This window comes from Phyllobates terribilis, unplaced genomic scaffold (assembly GCF_046119375.1).
Source record: "Phyllobates terribilis strain yellow unplaced genomic scaffold, ASM4611937v1 Scaffold_12__6_contigs__length_324123572, whole genome shotgun sequence".
NCBI classification, from domain to species: domain Eukaryota; kingdom Metazoa; phylum Chordata; class Amphibia; order Anura; family Dendrobatidae; genus Phyllobates; species Phyllobates terribilis.
In genome coordinates, this window is record NW_027362772.1 from 44,680,960 (window position 1) to 44,703,293 (window position 22,334).

Below are 22,334 nucleotides of genomic sequence, written 5' to 3' on the forward strand. Positions count from 1 at the left end.
TATAGCGTGGGTCTAGAAATGTCACCAACCAGTAATGATTGTCACCCAAAATTTGGAGAATGAGAGGGTCATGGAAAAGGCAGCGTAACATAAACTCAGCCATGCGTGCCAGAATACTAACAGGCAAGACTTCCGTGTCCTCACCAAGAGGACGACTGACTATGCTCTACTCCTCCTCCTTCTCCTCCCTGTCCTCAGGCCATCCACGCTGAACAGATGGAATGACAGTTATTCAGGTAGTACAGTCTACAGCGCATGAAACTAGCTCCTGTTCTTCCCCACCTCATCCTCATTGTCACCCAATCCACGTTGGGAGGAGATGAGGCTGGGCTGTGTGTAATCACCCGGTATGGTTCCTTGCTCCATCTCATCGTGCCCCACCTGCATGCATCCTCTTTGATTGTGAGCAGAGAGCATTTCAGAAGACAGAGAAGCAGGATGGTGATGCTAATTATGGCGTCATCGCCGCTCACCATCTTGATGGAGTCCTATGATACATATGTCTGACATCCATGTCCACTCCTGAGGTCTTATGTGTGGAGTCTGAACTGAATAACGATCGTCTCGTTAATGCTTGTACTAAACAACTGCCCTCTTCTGTTCACAAATCCTTCCCAACATCTGCAGTGTAGGGTTCCAACACGTGGGGACATCACACACCAGTCTGTGAGCCGGAAGCTGCAAAAACTGCTGAAACACCGCAAGGGCGGCGGAAGCTGTAGGTGACTTTCTAAAATGGGCACAAAGGCGGCGTACTTTAACAAGCAGATCCTGCAGATCCAGGTAGGATTTGAGAAACTGCTGAACCACGAGGTTAAGCACATGGGCCAGGCATGGTACATGTGTGAGCCTGCCCCGCCTCATAGCCGCCACCAGGTTCTGGCCATTGTCACACATGACCATACCTGGCTGTAGGTTCAGTGGTGTGAGCCACAGATCTGCCTGCTCTTTCAGAGCTGTTCACAACTCTTCAGCATTGTGCGGTTTGTCACCTAAGCATATTTGCTTCAGCCCAGCCTGTTGCCGCTTGGCTGAGGGAGTTCTGCAGTGCTTCCAACTTGTGACTGATGTGGTCATTTCGGAGATGGAGGCTGAAGAGGAGGAGGAGGCTGAGGAGGATGAGGTACAGAAGCTCTAGACTGTTGGGTCAACCCTGAATGACCTAGGGCCCGCAATCCTTGGCATTGGGAGAACATGTTCCGTCCCAAGGTCCAACTGGGTCCTGGCTTCCACTATGTTAACCCAGTGTGCCGTCAGCGAGATATACCATCCTTGCCCACAATCACTTGTCCACGCATCCGTGGTTAGGTGTACTTTCCCTGTAACTGTGTTGTTGAGGGCACGACTAATGTTTTGGGACATGTGCTTGTGTACACTGGGAGAAATAGTGGCGGCTGGGAACCTAGTACCGCCACCATCAGGTTGCAGAATCCTTTCATCTCCACTAGCCTAAAAGGCAACATTTCGAGCACAAGCAGTCGTGAAATGTGGGAATTTAGTAATGTGGCCTGTGGGGCATTAAATACGCATTTGCGCTTGAGTTCCAAGGACTTGGGTATGGACAACTGAATGTTGCGCTGGGACAAGGACGTGGAAATGCTTTCTGATGCTGTTACTTGGGAGTGTGCAATGACAGGTGCAGGGCAGGAGGCATCTTCGCATGCACCATGGACAGGGGATTGGCTTGCATGCACAACAGTGGAAGAAACAGTTGTGCCACCCACAGACACTGTTCCTGCACCCAGGGGTTTGCCCCACAAAGTCAAGTGCTTTGTGCTTTGCTGCCATGTGCCTGATCATGATGGTGGTGGTCAGGCTGGTAGTTTTGACACCCCTGCTGATGCTGGCCTGGCAGGTGGTGCAAACGGCCTTTTTGGGGTTATCAGCAGAGTCTTTAAAAAACAGCTAGTCTCGGGAAGACCTAACAGTTGTACTGGCAACTTCCTTCATGTTAGTGTAACGGGGAATGGTTGCCTGCCTTCAGGCTGCAGCCACGACACTGCTTCTTCCTGCCTGTTGGGGTGCTCTGCCTCCCTCCTCCTGTGTGCTGCTCTCCTCGCTCTGCATGTCCTCGTGCCAGGTTGGGTCAGTTACTATATCATCCACCACCTCGTCTTCCACTTCTGCACCCTGGTCCTCCTCCTGACTTTCTGGCAATTGTGTCTCATCATCGGACACATCTTATGACAATTTCCCACCGTCGCGTTCTTGTGACCATGGCTGCTCAAATATTTGGGCATCGCTACATGTGATTTCCTCTTGCCCCGCTTCAAATGGACCGGGCGAGAGGCCCGAATCTATAAATGGAAAAGTGAACAGCTCTTCGGAGTGTCCCAGTGTGGGATCAGTTGTTTCCAGGCACTCAGCATGGTGGAAGGAAGGAGGATCAGGGTGAGGAATATGCAGTCCAGACTCACGGCTACTGAGACATGACCGTGTGGAAGACAGGATGGTGGTGTTGGTGGCAAAGTGACTGGAAACATTATCCGCTATCCAACCAACAACCTTTTGATACTGCTCTGGGTTCAATAGTGGTGTGCTGCGGTCCCATAGGAATTTTGACGGAAAGGTCAGGCAAGAAAATGAGAGTGTTTGCTGTGGCACAATTTCAGCTTGCCCACAGCCTCTGCCTCTGCATTCACCATCACCATCACGTCCAGTTCCCCGTTCCTTGCCACGCACCTTGCCCATTTTAAATGGAGAACAATATCTTCCACGTTCACTACAAATGGCTGAATTTGGAGCAAAGTTATATGTGATCCATGTGACGGAGAAAACACAGTTTTAAATATCTGGCCTGTAGGTAACTATTTTGAACAGCAAACCGGTGCCAAAAACCTCACTGACACACTGAAAATTTTATTTAATGGAGGCCAGAAATGGCAGTATTTTCTGACAATGTATATGTGATCCATGTGACGGACAAACCACAGTTTTAAATAGCTGCATTTTTAGCACTGTCATATGGAAAGGACCTGGCTGTATTCTGCACTGCCAACAAGCAAATTGCGCAGACAAATGGTGTTTTCTGGATTGCTTTTTAAGCAAATAATGAGGATTAAGATAAAAAAAAATTATTCCTGGCCCATGAGACCTGGGCATATGTCTAGAAATGTCTAACAGCAGCAACAGCAGCAGACAGAACTGGAATGGAGCCTCTTTTGCTATATGCAGTGCAGTCTGCTATATACACTGCCTGCCTGCCTATATACACTGCCTGCCTGATATCTCGGCAGATGGATTAGTCCTCATAAGGACTGTTTGTTAAGATGGATATGTGTAATGTACGGTTTTTCTCCCTACACTACCTAATAAACAAGCAAATCTCTCCCTAGCTCAGCAGCACCTCTCCCTACACTGTCTGATTGCGGAGTAGACTTACTAGCACAGCGGCGCCAGGTCTGATATAGATCTGATGACGCTGTGTGGCCAGCCAATTACTGTAATGCCACAACCAACATGGCTACGGCATTACAGTGAGTGGCAAACAATCCCTGCATGTTCATTGGCTCTGTAAAAAGCACCAAACATGCAGGAAGGGGACCCCAGCATCCGCCCAAGCATCTCGCAAGTACTCGGCGAGCTCTGAGCATCTCGAGTACTGAGATGCTCGGGCGAGTACCGAGTACTTGCGAGTATGCTCGCTCATCGCTAGTTGTAATCTATGGCTCAGATAGATTGGATAGATTCAGCACTCTGCTGCAATGCGCATCACGCTATTTATTCCCTCTCAGCCCCAACACTGCCTGAGATTCCTCCATTACTGCTTGTTATAGATATTTCCAAAGTGCCTCAAGAACAGATGCCTTTATACATTCTGCAGTCACAATGCCTGCAACTGAAAACTTATAAGCAATGACTGAAAATTAACCTTCCATATTGTTTATGGCAGTAAAACACACAAGTGCCGACAGCTGATATCTTCATGGTGCCTGACAATGAAGCCACTTTAGGAGTCCTGCCTCTTGTGCTCAGTAAGTGAATTGTGCATCAGTAAAAAGATGATCATATTTGTATGTTACACCCAGTAACTGACGATAGCATCTAAGTTGGGGTACGATAAGTGACAGTCTCTATTCTAAAGATTAAAGAGTTAAAGGAACTTAATCTGTGAACTTTGTGTCTCTTTTCAATATTCCACTCATAAGTATCTCTGAGTTTGTATATTACCTTATTGTGATGTAAACACTCTAATTGTTTATTTCTTTTAAAGTAAGACATGTCGGATCCTTACATTGAATACAAGGGAGTCCTTTTCCCTAAAGTAGATACTACTTTGGAAGATCTGGAGTTTGCAGAAAATGAATTTCAAGTTAGAGATGATGACATCTATAATATAACGTATCCAAAATCAGGTAAAAGATTATTAACCTCAAAGTTTATATACAAATCATTTCATTTTGGATAACATGGTTCTTCTGTATTGTCAGTGTTTTTTTCACACTTTCTCTTATGTTTTCTATTTTATTTTTTCCTTTTACTATATTTTATGCACTAAGTAAGGTATTGTATTTTAGTTACAAGCCAATGGTTTGTTTCTGCCTTTGACAGCGGTTCCACAAATATGTAAAATAAGTGTCAGACTGGGCTGAAAAAGGCCCACCAATAAGATTGACTCTTGGGGCCCACCAATAAGATTGGCTCTTGTGGCCCACCAATAACATTGACTCTTGGGGCCCACCAATAACATTGATTCTTGGGGCCCATTGTTCAGCTACTTGCAAAAATGACCTGACCCTAGTAGGAAAATTTACTTTTGCTTCTATGTGATATTAATTTGGCTAGCTTGTTTACTGAATGATTAGAAGATTTTTCTGCAAATAGTTAATCAAGTGCAATCAAACTGCTCATCAGCACTACTCCACAGGGGCCTACCCGAGAATTTTTCTGTTCCTCTGTGGGCCAGTCCAAGCCTGTTTTAAATCATTGACTTGTGGAATCTTGCAGCCTAACTTGGACAATGGGAGAGATTATGAAGATGAGACAGCAAAGTGAGAAAAACAGTGCTGCTATGTGGGTAAAATTAGCTCAATTAAAAAAAACAAGGGCAAAAAGTTGGCAAAATTATCGGGTCAATGACAAAGACAATTAGTGTTGATAAAAACATGAAAACATCAAATCTATCAATTAATAAATGTGTCAGACCCCAATTTTATAACTATTTTTAATGGGTAGCATTCATGTTTTGCACCTGATTAAAACCTGTTTTAGTGTGAGTGTAATAACAGCGAATGCAAATAGCCTCTTCAGAGCGAAAGACATCAGGAACTCAAAGTTCTAGTTTTCTTCCTTTCTGGTGAGGCCATTTGCATATATAAATCTCCAAGGAAAATTGCATGACCTATAAATCTGCCTACACTAACTTGGCACTCTCCATAAGGGGAATCTTAGTAGAGTTGAGCCTCCCCTGTAGTGTTCGGGTTCGGTTCGGTTCGTCGAACACCGGTGTGTTCACCGAACTGTTCGTCGAACACCGTTAAAACCAATGGCAGGCAAACAAAAACACATAGAAAACACCTTCAAAGGTGTCCAAAAGCTGACAAACTGCTCAGAAGACACAAATAACACATGGAAAAGTAACAAGTACATATAGTCATGCGAAAAGAAAAGGGGTGGAGGAGTAAAAGGAGAGGGAGACACAGATATAGGCATGTCATGCCCTTCTAAAATCAAGAAAGGCTGGAGTAAAAATCTAAAATCAGCCTACCAACACCCAGACGTCATGACAAGAAAATTAAAAAAAGAAATATCTTTAGGTAGAATGGCGGTTCCATTCAGAACACTTTCCTTACAAGACGTAGTGGTATCCCCATTGTGAGTTGTGCCAAAAACGGAACCCAATACATTCGGACTAATCCACCATTTGTCATATCCAAGGGGCAGGTCAGTAAATGACAACATCGTCGCAGAACCAAGTACAGTAGTATATACTGTACATCCTTTGACAAGGCAATCAGGCGGATCAAGAAGTTGGGAAGGGTCACCCTAATGGCCAAAACAGACATTGATGCGGCGTTCCGGTTACTTACTACCTGTGCCTCCTAATAGTGTCCACCTATTGGGCTGCTTCTGGGAAGGAGCATACTATATAGATCGCTGTTTGCCAATGGGGTGGTCCAGATCCTGCTCACTATTTGAGGCGTTTAGTTGCTTCCTCGAATGGGTTGTAATGGATGTTTCTAAGGGGTCACATATTATCCATTACCTCGACAACTTCTTATGCCTGGGCGCAAAAGATTCGCCACAGTGTGAATACACGCGGTAGTCCACCTGTGAGAAGGAGAGAGCTGGAGGGAGAGCGGACACCACAGAGCCGAGGGGTTAGATGGAGAATGGAAGAAGGAAAGAAGGTGAGGAACATAAGGGAGAACAGTGGAAGGCCGACCTGAGCTCCCCCACGTTCCTGCTGGGTGGGGAACAGCCCTGGGAAGAAAAGCCGCTTGCGCATCCCTTTGAGGTTACGGGTGCGAGGGGGCAGAGGGACTACGCTGGAGTGCAAAGCCGACATGGCCAGTCCGTTCCTGCCCGTGCGACCTCTGTGTCACCGGGTTTGTGCCAGAGCCGCAGTGGACCCTGACGGCCAGCCCCCCTGATCCCAATACTGGTGCCTGTCCGCTGGTGGGTCAAGCCCCCCCGCGGTGGAGGCAGCTCTAAGCTCTGTAATTTAAATTGGCTCTGTAATTTGAATGAGTACACTTTAAATCCTTTTACAAGGATCTATTGGAGGGCAATTCTGGTGCCAGCAGCCGCAGTAATTTCAGCTCCAGTAGCGTCCACTAAAGCTGCTGCAGTTAAAAAGCTTTTATAAGGATCGAGCTTGGCGGTCCACCGCAAGGCGTGCTACCGCCAGTTCCAGCCCCTTTGCCTTGGGGCGCCTCCCCGATGCTCTTCACTGAGTGTCCCGGGGGCCCGAAGCATTTCCTTTGAAAAAATTAAGTCTCCAAACCACAGGTGGTATAGCTTGCTTAACAGCTGGGATACTCCGCTGACTAGCAGACACTGCTACTAGGCCCAAAGAATTGCCTGGGCTAGATGCAGTTAAAAATTTGTAATTAGATATGCAGGCGGTGGCTACTCCGCTGACTAGCAGACACTGAAGCTTTGGAGCTCTGATTCCCAGGCTATAGTATGAGTAAACCGCTCTTCAGACTCAACCATCTGTGTTACCCCAAGCCATAGTGAATAGAGTTTCTTATGGTGAAAAGGGGGGGGGGGAGACCCAACCCACCTGGAAATGACAATGCCAACATCATGTAAAACACAGCAAGGGGACTCCAAAAGAGTCTCCATTTTTTCCAAAAATTGTGGCACAGACACCACTTAAGTGGCATCAATTGTCCCAGAGTTGCTTAAAATGGTTGTTGAGGTGATTTTCCAAAATCATCAAGCTTTTAGTCTCCCCAGGATGACACAGGTGGGGCAGATGGTGGTTGGCCCGGCCCGCAAGGTCACATTGTAGCTGAGCTTCGCCCTGCAACTTATGCTTCATATCCATGTGACTGTTCAAGCATAAAGTACTCAAACTATTGTTTATTTGGCCTCTACTTAGCTTTTGGTGACAAATGTTACAGATAGCAGGAGTTGGGTCATCTTTAGCGATCTCAAAATATGCCCAGGCTATGCAAGGTTTAGAGCCCATGCGACACTGCTACAAGCAATACTAGAAAATGATAGGCTGGGTTAGATGCAGTAAAAAATTGTTATTAGATAAACAGGCAGTGCAGTATGCTTCACAGCTGGGCTACTACGCCCAAAGTATTGCCTGGGCTAGAGGCAGTTAAAAATTCTTATTAGATACACAGGCGGTGTAGTTTGCATCACAGCTGGGCTACTACGCCCAAAGTATTGATAGACTCTATACTAAATAAGGAAGGAGTCACTGACTGTGGTGGCCCCTCCGTGGGCCGTGGCGATTGGTCATCTCCTTTCGCTGCCCCTTACTCAACGAAAACACAAACATCTCCCGTTGGTTTGGAGTCCCATTGTGCCGAACAAAAACCATAGGCCCCACAACAAAACTATCGTTCTTAGGCATCGAAATCGACACCACAGCAAGGTTGTTCCACCTCCCATGGGAAAAAATACCAAAACATTAAACCTGATTGAGGGTTTTTGCGCAGTATGGAAAGTAACACTGCAGCAGATGGAAGTATTGCTAGGTCTCCTCATTTTTGCGAGCCGGGTGATGCCAGTCGGAAGGGTTTTTTCTCGTCATTTATCGCCCGCAACAAAAGGGGCATCAAAACCGAGTCATATAATCAGAATCAGCAGGCAGCTACGGGCGGACTTAGAGGTGTGGAAAACCTTCTTATAATCATTCAACGGTCACATGTTATTTATGTCAGCAGAACAGTCCAACATTGAACTAAATTTATTCACCGGGGCGGCACAATCAGGCGGATATGCAGCGATACTAAATAACCAATGGTGCACAAGCTTATGGCCTCCGTATTGGGCAGAAAAAGTGCTGACAAAAAAACAGACACTCCTGGAACTCTTCCCAATAGTGGTAGCAATAGAAAAATGGGGTGCGCGCCTGGCTAACAAAATTATACGCTTCATAACAAAAAACACCAGCCTAGCGCACTGCATTAATAAGATGGCATCATCGTCTCTCCCAGTGCTAGGCCTACTATGCCGGCTAGCATTCCTGTGCCTAAAACACAATGTATAGCTCCGCGCTAGCCACGATGCTGAGGGGTCTAACACTGCTGCTAACGCTTTATCATAATTCAATTGGCAGATTTTAACAGAGCTCCTCCCCAACGCCCACCCACGGGGCAACAGTTGCCCACCCTCCCTATGGGATCTAGTGGCGAATAGTTGATGCCATTAATCAGAGCGTCAGTTACCCCGTCGACGTGGCAAGCATATGGTAAGGCATGGGAAGAGTGGACACGATTAGTAGCAGGCAGACTGGTTGATCAATGTGAACAAGCCAGATTACAAGTCACCATAGAATTTCTCCACTAGCTAATGATGAGGGGCATATCAGGGGCGTCAGCGCAGCAGTGTCTGACCGGAGTAGCATTTCACTTCCAACTACTGAATTGGGGAGATGTGACAAAGATTCATCATCAGACAATCCATAAAAGGGTGGAAAAGGGGTCAGCCAAGTCAGGAGTGTAGACGTCCCGTCCTGTGTCACTAAAACTGATTTCTCACATCATATCCCTAACACCATTAACATGACACTCACAATTTGAAGCAACACTACTGTCTACTACATTTGCGATCGCCTTCTTCGGGGCGGTATGCATAAGCGAATTAGTCCCTCAATCCAAAATTACCACCAGTGGAGGCTTATTACACCAGGACGTAGTCATAGCCAATAATGCAATACTTCTAAGCATACGCAAATCGAAAACGGTTCCAGCGGGCAGGGGCACTTGGGTACTTCTACAACCCACAAACGGTACACTGAGACAGGTAACAAAAGTAAAAACATATATAACCATCAGATCACAAAGTAATTTCTTCCTATCACACATTAATGGAACGCCATTATCAAGATACCAGTTCCAAGCTATATTTAATAAATGCCTAACATTGGCAAGGAACCACCCCAAAGATTACGGGACATACTCATTCTGCATAGGCGCGGCCACGGAAACAGCAAGAGCAGGACTGTCAGAAATGGAAGTTAAGAGGATAGGGAGATGGCGATCCACGTGTTTGGCGAGATACATAAGACCGGACTTGTTATCCTAACGTGGTTTGTTTCTTTTACAGGTGACGCTAAGCCAACAGTGTGGGTGATAGGCCAATCGTATATATATTGGGCATAAAAAAGGGCGAAAGTCCGCCCAGGCGGGAGTAAATTAGAGTTTCATAACACATACAGTACAGACCAAAAGTTTGGACACACCTTCTCATTTAAAGATTTTTCTGTATTTTCATGACTATGAAAATTGTACATTCACACTGAAGGCATCAAAACTAGGAATTAACATATGTGGAATTATATACTTAACAAAAAAGTGTGAAACAACTGAAAATATGTCTTATATTCTAGGTTCTTCAAAGTAGCCACTTTTGCTTTGATGACTGCTTTGCACACTCTTGGCATTCTCTTGATGAGGTACTAATGGAGGTAATCAAGGTAGGGAGAGAGGCAAGAGGTCCGGTCATCTTAGTTATACAGGCCGGGGGAAATGACCTAGGTCATCATAAGAGAGCGTAACTAATGGCAACAATGAAACTAGACACTGAGTGCTTCAGAGAAATTTTCACAAAACTAACTATAGTATTGTCAGAGATTTTGCCGATAGCGTTATGGCAAGGTGCGGGAGACATCACGGCCATCGAACGGACAAGGCAGGTAGTAAATATTCGGATGGCAAAATTTAGAAGAGACAGAGGCAGTGTAGTGATACAACACCGACAACTGGAAAGAGATGAAGCAGGCCTCATACGGCCCGACGGTGTTCACTTAATGGATATTGGACTGGACATATTCCTGTCAGGACTCCAGGACGTAGTGGAACAAGCATTAAGAGTGATGGATGGGGGTCAGAGTCCTGCATATGAGTACGCAGGATCCTCGTGGCCTGGAAATAGAAAGGACATGTTGGAGAGTTACACTTGTTTGCCAACTTGCCGGTGTGGAGACACAGGGCATGCTTCAACAAGCTGAATTATTTTATAAATAAAATGCCTTTCTAATGGAATGAGTATAAAGAGTTATTAAAGCTGTGACCGATCTTTACCCATCCAGTTGTAAGAGTTACATTATTGTATTGTCAAGGAAAGGGGGGCAGTAGGGGGGCTGAGCGTCTGGGTTTGGTTGGGGGTCCCCACAGTCTGCTTTGGCTAGATGCAGTTAAAAATTCTTATAAGATACACAGGCGGTGCAGCTTGCTTTGCAGCTGGGCTACTACGCCCAAAGTATTGCCTGGGATAAATGCAGTTAAAAATTCTTATTAGATACACAGCTGGTGCAGCTTGCTTCACAGCTGGGCTACTACGCCCAAAGTATTGCCTAGGCTAGATGCAGTTAAAAATTCTTATTAGATACACAGGTGGAGTAGCTTGCTTAGCTTTCTTCAGAGCTGGGCTACTACGCTGACTAGCAGACACTTTGGAGCAGACCTCTGAGTAAACAGCTCTTCAGACTCAACCATCTGTGTTACCCCACCCCAAATCATACTCTATGTAGTTTCTTACAGTGAAAAGGGGGGGGAGCGACCCAACCCGCCTGGAATTGACGATGCCAACGTCACGTAAAACACAGCAAGGGGACTCCAAAAAGAGTCTCCATTTTTTCCAAAAATTGTGGCACAGACACCACTTAAGTGGCATCAATTGCCTCAGAGTTGCTTAAAACAGTTGTTGAGGTGATTTTACCAAATCCTCAAGCTTTTAGTCTCCCCAGGATGACACAGGGGTAGAAAAGTCCTTGCGGATCCATGATTTGTTCATCTTTATGAACGTGAGTCTGTCTACATTCTCAGTGGACAGCCGCGTGCGCTTATCTGTCAGCACACCACCAGCAGCACTTAACACACGTTCAGAGAGAACGCTGGCTGCAGGGCATGACAAGATCTCCAAGGCGTGAGTGGCGAGCTCCGGCCATTTTTCCATATTGGAAGCCCAAAATGAGCAAGGGTCCAGTGACACAATCATGGCTTCGATGTTCTCTTGGAGATACTCCTATGCCATCCTCTCTAGGCATTGACTATGTGTCGGACTTCTTGTCTCCTGTGGCCTTGCCAAGGATGGTCTAAAAAAGTGGTGAAACGATTGCTCAAAATTGCTGTGACCAGCAGATACTGTGCTACTGTTATGGTTTGAGTGATGAAGACTCGACAGTCCCACGGTTGTCAAGTTAGAACTGTGAGATTCACTACGTGCACCGCTGGTGTTTTGTGGAAAAGCACATGTAAGATTCTGCAACAGCCTCTGCTGATACTCCTTCATGTGTGGCACCCCAGAGGGTCTGGTTGCCACACTGGTAGTAATGCCATGTCTGGGAGCAAAACCTGAGTTTCCTGGTCAGTAACACATGACATGCAACACCTCCTGCCCCAGACCAGAAGGGGGAGGTTCCTGCCCTATATAACTGGATCTGGAGGCTATGTTAGTCAGTTTAAGTCTGAGTCTAGTGTGGAGTCAAGTAGGACATGAAGGAGCAAGGAGCCAGAGACTGGAGCTGGAGATAGCTTGTCCAGGCCATTATACACAGAGGACCGGACACCGGACCCCTAGGCTGTGGGGATTGCATACCCAGCAGCAGATACCGCTGGGCAGGGGATTGCAGGTGTCCTGGCTAACAGAATCCCGGAGGCTCAGCCACACAAAAGGACCCGTACCGCCACAAAGGAGCGAGGAATCCACAAGATCAAAGTCGCCAGCCATACCGGTGAGCACAGCGCTTTACACTCAGGGACGTGGGCTACAACACGACTATAAATGGGATAGCCAAAGAGTACAGTCAGAATGGCAGGCCTACAACTTCGCCTGGCCAGGAGGACTCTAGGATTGTTCCCAGACTGATCAAGTCCTCATCACTAGTGTTAAGACACCCCCGTAGTGTTCGAGTTCGGCTCGGTTCGTCAAACACCCTTGTGTTCGCCGAACTGTTCGTTTTAACTGTTCGTCGAACACCTTCGAACACCTTTAAAACCAGGCAGGCAAACAAAAACACATAGAAACACATAGAAAACACCATCAAAGGTGTCCAAAAGCTGACAAACTGCACAGAAGACATAACTAACACATGGAAAAGTGACAAGAACATATAGTCATGCGAAAAGAAAAGAGGTGGAGGAGTAAAAGGAGGGGGAGACACAGATATAGGCATGTCATGCCCTTCTAAAATCCAAAAAGTGAGAAGCCGACACGGCCAGTCCGTTCCTGCCCGTGCCACCTCCATGTCGTCGGGTTTGTGCCAGAGCCGCGGTAGACCCTGATGGCCAGCCCCCCTCTCCCAATACTGGTGCCTGTCCGCTGATGGGTTGAGCGAGCCCCCCTGTGGTGGAGGCAGCTCTAAGCTTTTTAATTTAAATTGTCTCTCTAATTTGAATGAATACAATGTGGCAACCCAGTAGTCAAGATTACTTCGAATTCTGACAATCTGAGGGTCATGTTGCAGGCATTGCAGCAAGAAGGCACTCATGTGTCTTGCGAATCTAGGAGCCCCAAAATTATTTTCCGGGCTAGATGCAGCTAAAAATTATTATTAATTTTAAATCTGGTGGAGCTTAGTATAGATGGCCTAATAGAATCAGTACTGCACACTGCTATAAAGCCCAAATTATTTTCCAGCCAAGATACAGATAAACATGATTAGTAATTTTAAATCTGGTGGAGCTTAGTATAGATGGCCTAATAGAATCAGTACTGCACACTGCTACAAAGCCCAAATAATTTTCCAGCCAAGATACAGATAAACATGATTAGTAATTTTAAATCTGGTGGAGCTTAGTATAGATGGCCTAATAGAATCAGTACTGCACACTGCTACAAAGCCCAAATAATTTTCCAGCCAAGATACAGATAAACATGATTAGTAGTGTTGAGCATTCCGATACTGAAATATCGGGTATCGGCCGGTATTCGCGGTATCGGAATTCCGATACTTAATTCCGATACTATTGCAATATCGTATACCGGAATCGGAAGTTCCCATAATGCAATGAGACATTTTCATTTTATTCAGCCAATGAGGATCCTAAGAAGTGTGGGCACATCCTGTTAGGCATGTAGGCATCTTAACTAATGGCATGGCTGTGATTGGCTGCTGAAATGATGTCATGATGCACTATAAAAGCCACCGCCGCCATTTTGAGCTCACTCTGCTGTGAATTCAGTTAGGGATAGGACGCTGTTGTTCTGAGGGACAGTTTTAGCTACCTATTTGCTCTATACTGCTTTACCCAAGCTACTTTCTAAATCACTGTGCCTTGCAGTGCTAGTGCACAGTTCCCTGTGCTGTTCACCGCTATCTGCAAGGTCTGTGTGTGTGAGTGCAGCTCACCCTGTAGTGTGTGCTTCAGCCAAGTCTGGTTGTAGTGCACTCAGTGTGTGTCACTGCCTCATACATTGTCCTTTTTTGCCAATTCATAATTTTTCCTGATATCTCCTATTAGTGTGGTGGTTCCATCTGTATTCAGCTAAATTGGTTCCAAACACACTATATAGGAGTAGATAGAGAAATTTTTTTCCGTCTTGCAGCACTAGTGCACAGTGCTCTGCATCTGTACTGTTCACCGCTGTCTGCAAGGTCTGGTGTGTGAGTGCAGCTCACCCTGTAGTGTGTGCTTCAACCCCGTCTGGTTGTAGTGCACTCAGTGTGTGTCACTGCCTCATACATTGTCCTTTATTGCCAATTCATAATTTTTCCTGATATCTCCTATTAGTGTGGTGGTTCCATCTGTATTCAGCTAAATTGGTTCCAAACACACTATATAGGAGTAGATAGAGAATTTTTTTCCGTCTTGCAGCACTAGTGCACAGTGCTCTGCATCTGTACTGTTCACCGCTGTCTGCAAGGTCTGGTGTGTGAGTGCAGCTCACCCTGTAGTGTGTGCTTCAACCCCGTCTGGTTGTAGTGCACTCAGTGTGTGTCACTGCCTCATACATTGTCCTTTATTGCCAATTCATAATTTTTCCTGATATCTCCTATTAGTGTGGTGGTTCCATCCATATTCAGCTAAATTGATTCCAAACACACTATATAGGAGTAGATAGAGGAGCCTTTCTGCAGCATTGGGCCCTGCAGCCCCAGCCAGATTAGTATTAGCCTATTTTTTGCAGCCTCATCTATTGCATTGTAGGTTACCTTCCTACATTGTAATAGCTACAAAAAGTTTGTGATACTATCGTTATTACATCTTTAGGCACATCCAGTGTCTTTTTGTGACAAAAAAAACCTAAATAAAGTTCACCAAACACTCCACTTTACAGTTGTGTAGGCCACATTAGCTCATATTAAAGACTAGTCCACACTTTATAAAATTAGTGTTTCTTATACCTGTTAGCAGCTGTTCAGGAATAAGCACACTAAGCCCTTAGTACTTTTCTGCCTATCTTTATCAGTCTACCAAGATGAAGAAGGCAGGGAGTAAGGCATGTGGTCGTGGTCGTGGGCGTGGGCGTGGAGTTTCTGCAGGGAGAGGACGTGAGGATTCTGTGCCTGCAGGGAGAGGACGTGGGGATTCTGTGCCTGCTGCGGGCACCAGTGACTCAGCATCCCCCAGTTTTACCAGGGAACAGTCCTTTATGCGCAGCTTTGTAGGAGCTAGCCGTACCCCACTGCTGCGCGAGGACCAAATTGAAGCCGTTGTCGGATGGATGGCAGCTAACGCATCGACTTCAATTAGTTCCAGATCCTCTCAGGTCCTGAGCACTGAAGAGCACCCATCTGTCTCTTCACCACCTGCCAAATTGCCCAGGCAGTCAGAGAGCCCTGGACAGGAGCCATCTCTACTTCTGTTCTCTGAATCTCTTGGCTTGGAAAGAGGGGGCCAGCCAAGCAGAATTCGAGAATTTGAAGAAGAGGTAGTATGCAGTGATGCGCAACCGTTTTGTCTCTCTGAATCTGAAGAGGCGGGTGGGCCAGTGCCTATGGTCAGCAGCACACCTCAGTACGCATCTGATGATGAGACTCAGGTGCCACTTTCTGGTGCGTACTGTGCTGTCGAGACTACCCAGGAGAAGCAGTTGTTTGAAGAGGGTGGTGTAGATGATGAGGTCCTTGACCCATCATGGCGTGAGGGACAGGAAGGTGGTGGGAGCAGCTCTGAGGAAGAGATTCCCCGAACGGCCCAAAAAGGAGGGAGAGGGAGGGGGCAGACTTGGTTGCCTGTAGCCTCCACTTCGGCACCCATTAGGAGCATGGCTCTTCCAAAATCCAAAGCGGGCGCTCCCAAGACTTGCAGTGCCTGGTCCTTTTTTGACACAGTTGCAGATGACATTTGCTTTGTCAAATGCAAGCTGTGTAATCAGAAGGTGAAAAGAGGGAAAAGTGTCAGCAACCTCAATACCACAAATATGTGGAAACATGTGCGGACCAAGCACGTGGTGGAGTTACACAAACACACTGAAGACCTAGGCCAACCTACAGCGCCACCTACCACCTCTTCAGCTCGTGTTGTAGCCTCTTCCTCCAGCTCACACACAGCTGGTTCGGCTTCCTCACAGGATCGCCATGGAAGAATCTCTGGCACTGTTGTACAGAGACACAGTGTAATTCCACCCACAGCACCACTTTCCCAGTCATCCTCACACTCCCAGGCCAGTCTACAGCCATCGTTAGCACAGGCATGGGAGAAAAGGCGCCCATACTCGGCAAACCACCCCCGAGCACAGGCTCTGAATGCTGGCATTGCTAAACTACTGGCCCTTGAAATGCTATCATTCAGGCTGGTGGAGACTGACACATTCCGTAACTTTATGGCATTGGCAGTCCCACAATACAACGTGCCCAGCCGCTTTTATTTCAGCAGGCAAGCCGTCCCTGCCCTGCAACATCATGTGGAGGGAAAAATTAAACATGCGCTACAAAACGCCGTCAGTAGCAAGGTCCACCTGACCACTGATGCGTGGACCAGTAAGCATGGACAGGGACGATACCTTTCCCTCACTGCCCATTGGGTAAATGTTGTGGAGCCGGGTACAGATCTTGAGAGTGGCGCTGTACGTGTTCTGCCAACTCCAAGGATTGCAGGAATCCAGTCTGTACACATTGACTCCTCCTCATACTCCAGTTCCTCTGAATCAGCGCTGCAGGAGCCGTCACGGTCTACCTCCACATCGACCCGTGAACGGTTACCTGTTATGATGACCGATATGAGCACAGCCGTGGCCAAACGTCAACAGGCCGTATTAAAATTAATTTCTTTGGGGAATCGAAGCCACACAGCGCAGGAGCTCTGGAATGCCATCAAGCAGCAGAGTGACGTGTGGTTTGTGCCAGCGAATCTCCAGCCAGGCATGGTAGTGTGTGACAATGGCCGAAATCTGGTGGCAGCTCTGGGCCTAGGCAACCTCACTCACATCCCATGTCTGGCACATGTGCTCAACTTGGTCGTGCAGAGTTTTTTGAGGGACTATCCGGATCTTGATGCACTGCTTCACAAGGTCCGCATAGAGTGCGCTCACTTGCGGCGTTCCAGCAATGCAAGATCACGCATTGCAGCTCTGCAGCGCCGATTATGTCTTCCGGAACATCGCATCATATGTGACCTACCCACCAGGTGGAATTCAACGTTACATATGTTGGAGAGGTTGTGTGAGCAGCAGGCAGCAGTAATGGAGTACCAGCTGCAGCAGGCGCAAACAAGTCGCAGTGCGCGCCGTTCACACTTCACCACCACTGAGTGGGCCTCTATGAAGGACATTTGCCACGTTTTGCGTGCCTTCGATTATTCCACGCGGATGGCGAGTGCAGATGATGCACTAGTCAGCATGACTATCCCCCTTATCTGCCTGCTTGAAAAAACACTGCAAGCACTAAGGGACGAGGTTTTGGAAGAGGTGGAGGATGAGGAGTCACAAATGCCATCTGCTTCTCTACAGTCTGCGCAACGTGGTTCCTCACAAAGGCCTAGGCAGGGGACACTTTGTGAGGAGGATGAGGAGGAGTCAATGGATGAGGAAGACATCTGTCCAGAGGAGGGAGGTACACAATGCTCTAGTAGTCAGTATCTAGAGCGAGGGTGGGGTGATGCAGAGCAGGCAGAGATCACGCCTCAAGCAGGGGACAGCGTTTCTTGGCCAGTTGGCAGTCTGCAGCACATGGTTGATTTCATGCTGCAGTGCCTCAGAAACGACCGCCGCATCGCCCACATTCTCAACACGGCTGATTATTGGGTGTCCACCCTCCTAGATCCTCGCTACCGGGACAACTTACAAAGCCTCATAACACCATTGAACCGGGAGCGTAAAATGCGGGAGTACCAAGACGCACTGGTGCATTCCATCATGTTCTCCATTCCAACCGAGAGCAGTGCTGCTAGTGCTTTACAAAGCAGCTCAGTGCGTCGAGGCAGTGGAGGAAGCTCTGCACAAAGAGGGAGCAGAAGCAGCGCCTCAGCACAAGGCAAGACCAGTATGGCCGAAATGTGGCAAAGTTTTGTGTCCCCGCCGCCACAAATGTCTACACCATCACAGACAGCTCCAGTCAGCAGGAGGCAACGTTTCCGTCAGATGGTGACAGACTACATGTCTTGCCCTCTTAGTGTACTCCAAGACGGCTCTTCTCCCTTCAAGTTTTGGGTCTGTAAGCTGGATACATGGCCAGAGCTTAGTCAGTATGCACTGGAGGTGCTAGCTTGCCCTGCTGCTAGTGTATTATCGGAACGCGTCTTTAGTGCCGCAGGTGGTGTACTAACAGACCGTCGCATGCGACTATCCTCCGATAACGTTGACCGGCTTACTTTTCTCAAAATGAACAAGGCCTGGATCTCTCATGAATTTGCCAGTCCTCTTCCAGAATAAATAATTGGTTGGCAACAGTATCCAGGTCTCCTGTTCTGTTCATGTTTCTACCACCTGAACTGTAATCCCTGAGCTCCAACACCGCCAGTTGGCGCTCGGAAGTGCCGTCTGCACAGTCAACACTTGCTGCCGTGTTATTGGGGTTCAGTAACGTCAGCTGTTCTCCTGCTGTGCGGACGGCAATTTCTCCTGATTTGTCCACATCCACTGTACTACACATTTTAAAGTTGCTCCAATTACTCCTCTGGCTCCTCTGTTTTCATTCTTATCCCTGGGCTCCAGCACCGCCAGTTGGCGCTCGGAAGTGCTGTCTGCACAGTCAACACTTGCTGCGGTGTTATTGGGGTTCGGTAACGTCAGCTGTTCCCCTGCTGTGTTCACGGCAATTTCTCCTGCTCTGTCCATATTCACTGTGCTACTTATTTAAAACTTGCTCCAATTACACCTCTGGCTCCTCCGTTTTTAGTATTTACCCTGGGCTCCAACACCGCCAGTTGGCGCTCGGAAGTGCTGTCTGCACAGTCAACACTTGCTGCCGTGTTATTGGGGTTCAGTAACGTCAGCTGTTCTCCTGCTGTGCGGACGGCAATTTCTCCTGCTTTGTCCACATCCACTGTACTACACATTTTAAAGTTGCTCGAATTACACCTCTGGCTCCTCTGTTTTCATTCTTATCCCTGGGCTCCAGCACCGCCAGTTGTCGCTCGGAAGTGCCGTCTGCACAGTCAACACTTGCTGCCGTGTTATTGGGGTTCAGTAACGTCAGCTGTTCTCCTGCTGTGCGGACGGCAATTTCTCCTGCTTTGTCCACATCCACTGTACTACACATTTTAAAGTTGCTCGAATTACACCTCTGGCTCCTCTGTTTTCATTCTTATCCCTGGGCTCCAGCACCGCCAGTTGGCGCTCGGAAGTGCCGTCTGCACAGTCAACACTTGCTACCATGTTATTGGGGTTCAGTAACGTCAGCTGTTCCCCTGCTGTGTTCACGGCAATTTCTCCTGCTCTGTCCATATTCACTGTGCTACTTATTTAAAACTTGCTCCAATTACACCTCTGGCTCCTCCGTTTTTAGTATTTACCCTGGGCTCCAACACCGCCAGTTGGCGCTCGGAAGTGCTGTCTGCACAGTCAACACTTGCTGCCGTGTTATTGGGGTTCAGTAACGTCAGCTGTTCCCCTGCTGTGCGGACGGCAATTTCTCCTGCTCTGTCCACATTCTCACTACTACAGATTTTAAAGTTGCTCCAATTACACCTCTGGCTCCTCTGTTTTCATTCTTATCCCTGGGCTCCAGCACCGCCAGTTGGCGCTCGGAAGTGCTGTCTGCACAGTCAACACTTGCTACCATGTTATTGGGGTTCAGTAACGTCAGCTGTTCCCCTGCTGTGCGGACGGCAATTTCTCCTGCTCTGTCCACATTCTCACTACTACAGATTTTAAAGTTGCTCCAATTACACCTCTGGCTCCTCTGTTTTCATTCTTATCCCTGGGCTCCAGCACCGCCAGTTGGCGCTCGGAAGTGCCGTCTGCACAGTCAACACTTGCTGCCGTGTTATTGGGGTTCAGTAACGTCAGCTGTTCTCCTGCTGTGCGGACGGCAATTTCTCCTGATTTGTCCACATCCACTGTACTACACATTTTAAAGTTGCTCCAATTACTCCTCTGGCTCCTCTGTTTTCATTCTTATCCCTGGGCTCCAGCACCGCCAGTTGGCGCTCGGAAGTGCTGTCTGCACAGTCAACACTTGCTACCATGTTATTGGGGTTCAGTAACGTCAGCTGTTCCCCTGCTGTGCGGACGGCAATTTCTCCTGCTCTGTCCACATTCTCACTACTACAGATTTTAAAGTTGCTCCAATTACACCTCTGGCTCCTCTGTTTTCATTCTTATCCCTGGGCTCCAGCACCGCCAGTTGGCGCTCGGAAGTGCCGTCTGCACAGTCAACACTTGCTGCGGTGTTATTGGGGTTCGGTAACGTCAGCTGTTCCCCTGCTGTGTTCACGGCAATTTCTCCTGCTCTGTCCATATTCACTGTGCTACTTATTTAAAACTTGCTCCAATTACACCTCTGGCTCCTCCGTTTTTAGTATTTACCCTGGGCTCCAACACCGCCAGTTGGCGCTCGGAAGTGCTGTCTGCACAGTCAACACTTGCTGCCGTGTTATTGGGGTTCAGTAACGTCAGCTGTTCTCCTGCTGTGCGGACGGCAATTTCTCCTGCTTTGTCCACATCCACTGTACTACACATTTTAAAGTTGCTCGAATTACACCACTGGCTCCTCTGTTTTCATTCTTATCCCTGGGCTCCAGCACCGCCAGTTGGCGCTCGGAAGTGCCGTCTGCACAGTCAACACTTGCTACCATGTTATTGGGGTTCAGTAACGTCAGCTGTTCCCCTGCTGTGTTCACGGCAATTTCTCCTGCTCTGTCCATATTCACTGTGCTACTTATTTAAAACTTGCTCCAATTACACCTCTGGCTCCTCCGTTTTTAGTATTTACCCTGGGCTCCAACACCGCCAGTTGGCGCTCGGAAGTGCTGTCTGCACAGTCAACACTTGCTGCCGTGTTATTGGGGTTCAGTAACGTCAGCTGTTCCCCTGCTGTGCGGACGGCAATTTCTCCTGCTCTGTCCACATTCTCACTACTACAGATTTTAAAGTTGCTCCAATTACACCTCTGGCTCCTCTGTTTTCATTCTTATCCCTGGGCTCCAGCACCGCCAGTTGGCGCTCGGAAGTGCCGTCTGCACAGTCAACACTTGCTGCGGTGTTATTGGGGTTCGGTAACGTCAGCTGTTCCCCTGCTGTGTTCACGGCAATTTCTCCTGCTCTGTCCATATTCACTGTGCTACTTATTTAAAACTTGCTCCAATTACACCTCTGGCTCCTCCGTTTTTAGTATTTACCCTGGGCTCCAACACCGCCAGTTGGCGCTCGGAAGTGCTGTCTGCACAGTCAACACTTGCTGCCGTGTTATTGGGGTTCAGTAACGTCAGCTGTTCTCCTGCTGTGCGGACGGCAATTTCTCCTGCTTTGTCCACATCCACTGTACTACACATTTTAAAGTTGCTCGAATTACACCTCTGGCTCCTCTGTTTTCATTCTTATCCCTGGGCTCCAGCACCGCCAGTTGGCGCTCGGAAGTGCCATCTGCACAGTCAACACTTGCTGCGGTGTTATTGGGGTTCGGTAACGTCAGCTGTTCCCCTGCTGTGTTCACGGCAATTTCTCCTGCTCTGTCCATATTCACTGTGCTACTTATTTAAAACTTGCTCCAATTACACCTCTGGCTCCTCCGTTTTTAGTATTTACCCTGGGCTCCAACACCGCCAGTTGGCGCTCGGAAGTGCTGTCTGCACAGTCAACACTTGCTGCCGTGTTATTGGGGTTCAGTAACGTCAGCTGTTCCCCTGCTGTGCGGACGGCAATTTCTCCTGCTCTGTCCACATTCTCACTACTACAGATTTTAAAGTTGCTCCAATTACACCTCTGGCTCCTCTGTTTTCATTCTTATCCCTGGGCTCCAGCACCGCCAGTTGGCGCTCGGAAGTGCTGTCTGCACAGTCAACACTTGCTACCATGTTATTGGGGTTCAGTAACGTCAGCTGTTCCCCTGCTGTGCGGACGGCAATTTCTCCTGCTCTGTCCACATTCTCACTACTACAGATTTTAAAGTTGCTCCAATTACACCTCTGGCTCCTCTGTTTTCATTCTTATCCCTGGGCTCCAGCACCGCCAGTTGGCGCTCGGAAGTGCCGTCTGCACAGTCAACACTTGCTGCCGTGTTATTGGGGTTCAGTAACGTCAGCTGTTCTCCTGCTGTGCGGACGGCAATTTCTCCTGATTTGTCCACATCCACTGTACTACACATTTTAAAGTTGCTCCAATTA

General features: G+C 47.7%; 1 protein-coding gene across 6 annotated transcripts in view; it reads left to right on the plus strand.

The window, feature by feature from the left end:
- The window catches only part of LOC141172014 (sulfotransferase 2B1-like), a 913,436-nt gene that overhangs the window by 626,126 nt on the left and 264,976 nt on the right, over nucleotides 1–22,334 (plus strand). For 4 of the 6 annotated variants that reach the window (XM_073655780.1, XM_073655784.1, XM_073655782.1 and 1 more), the window contains 2 exons: nucleotides 3,893–3,974; nucleotides 4,214–4,355. In XM_073655780.1, the coding sequence (XP_073511881.1) occupies nucleotides 4,220–4,355 (136 nt within the window). In that variant the 5' untranslated portion in view covers nucleotides 3,893–3,974; nucleotides 4,214–4,219. The remainder of the gene's footprint in view (nucleotides 1–3,892; nucleotides 3,975–4,213; nucleotides 4,356–22,334) is intronic. The other 2 variants (XM_073655785.1, XM_073655781.1) reach the window with 1 other exon arrangement.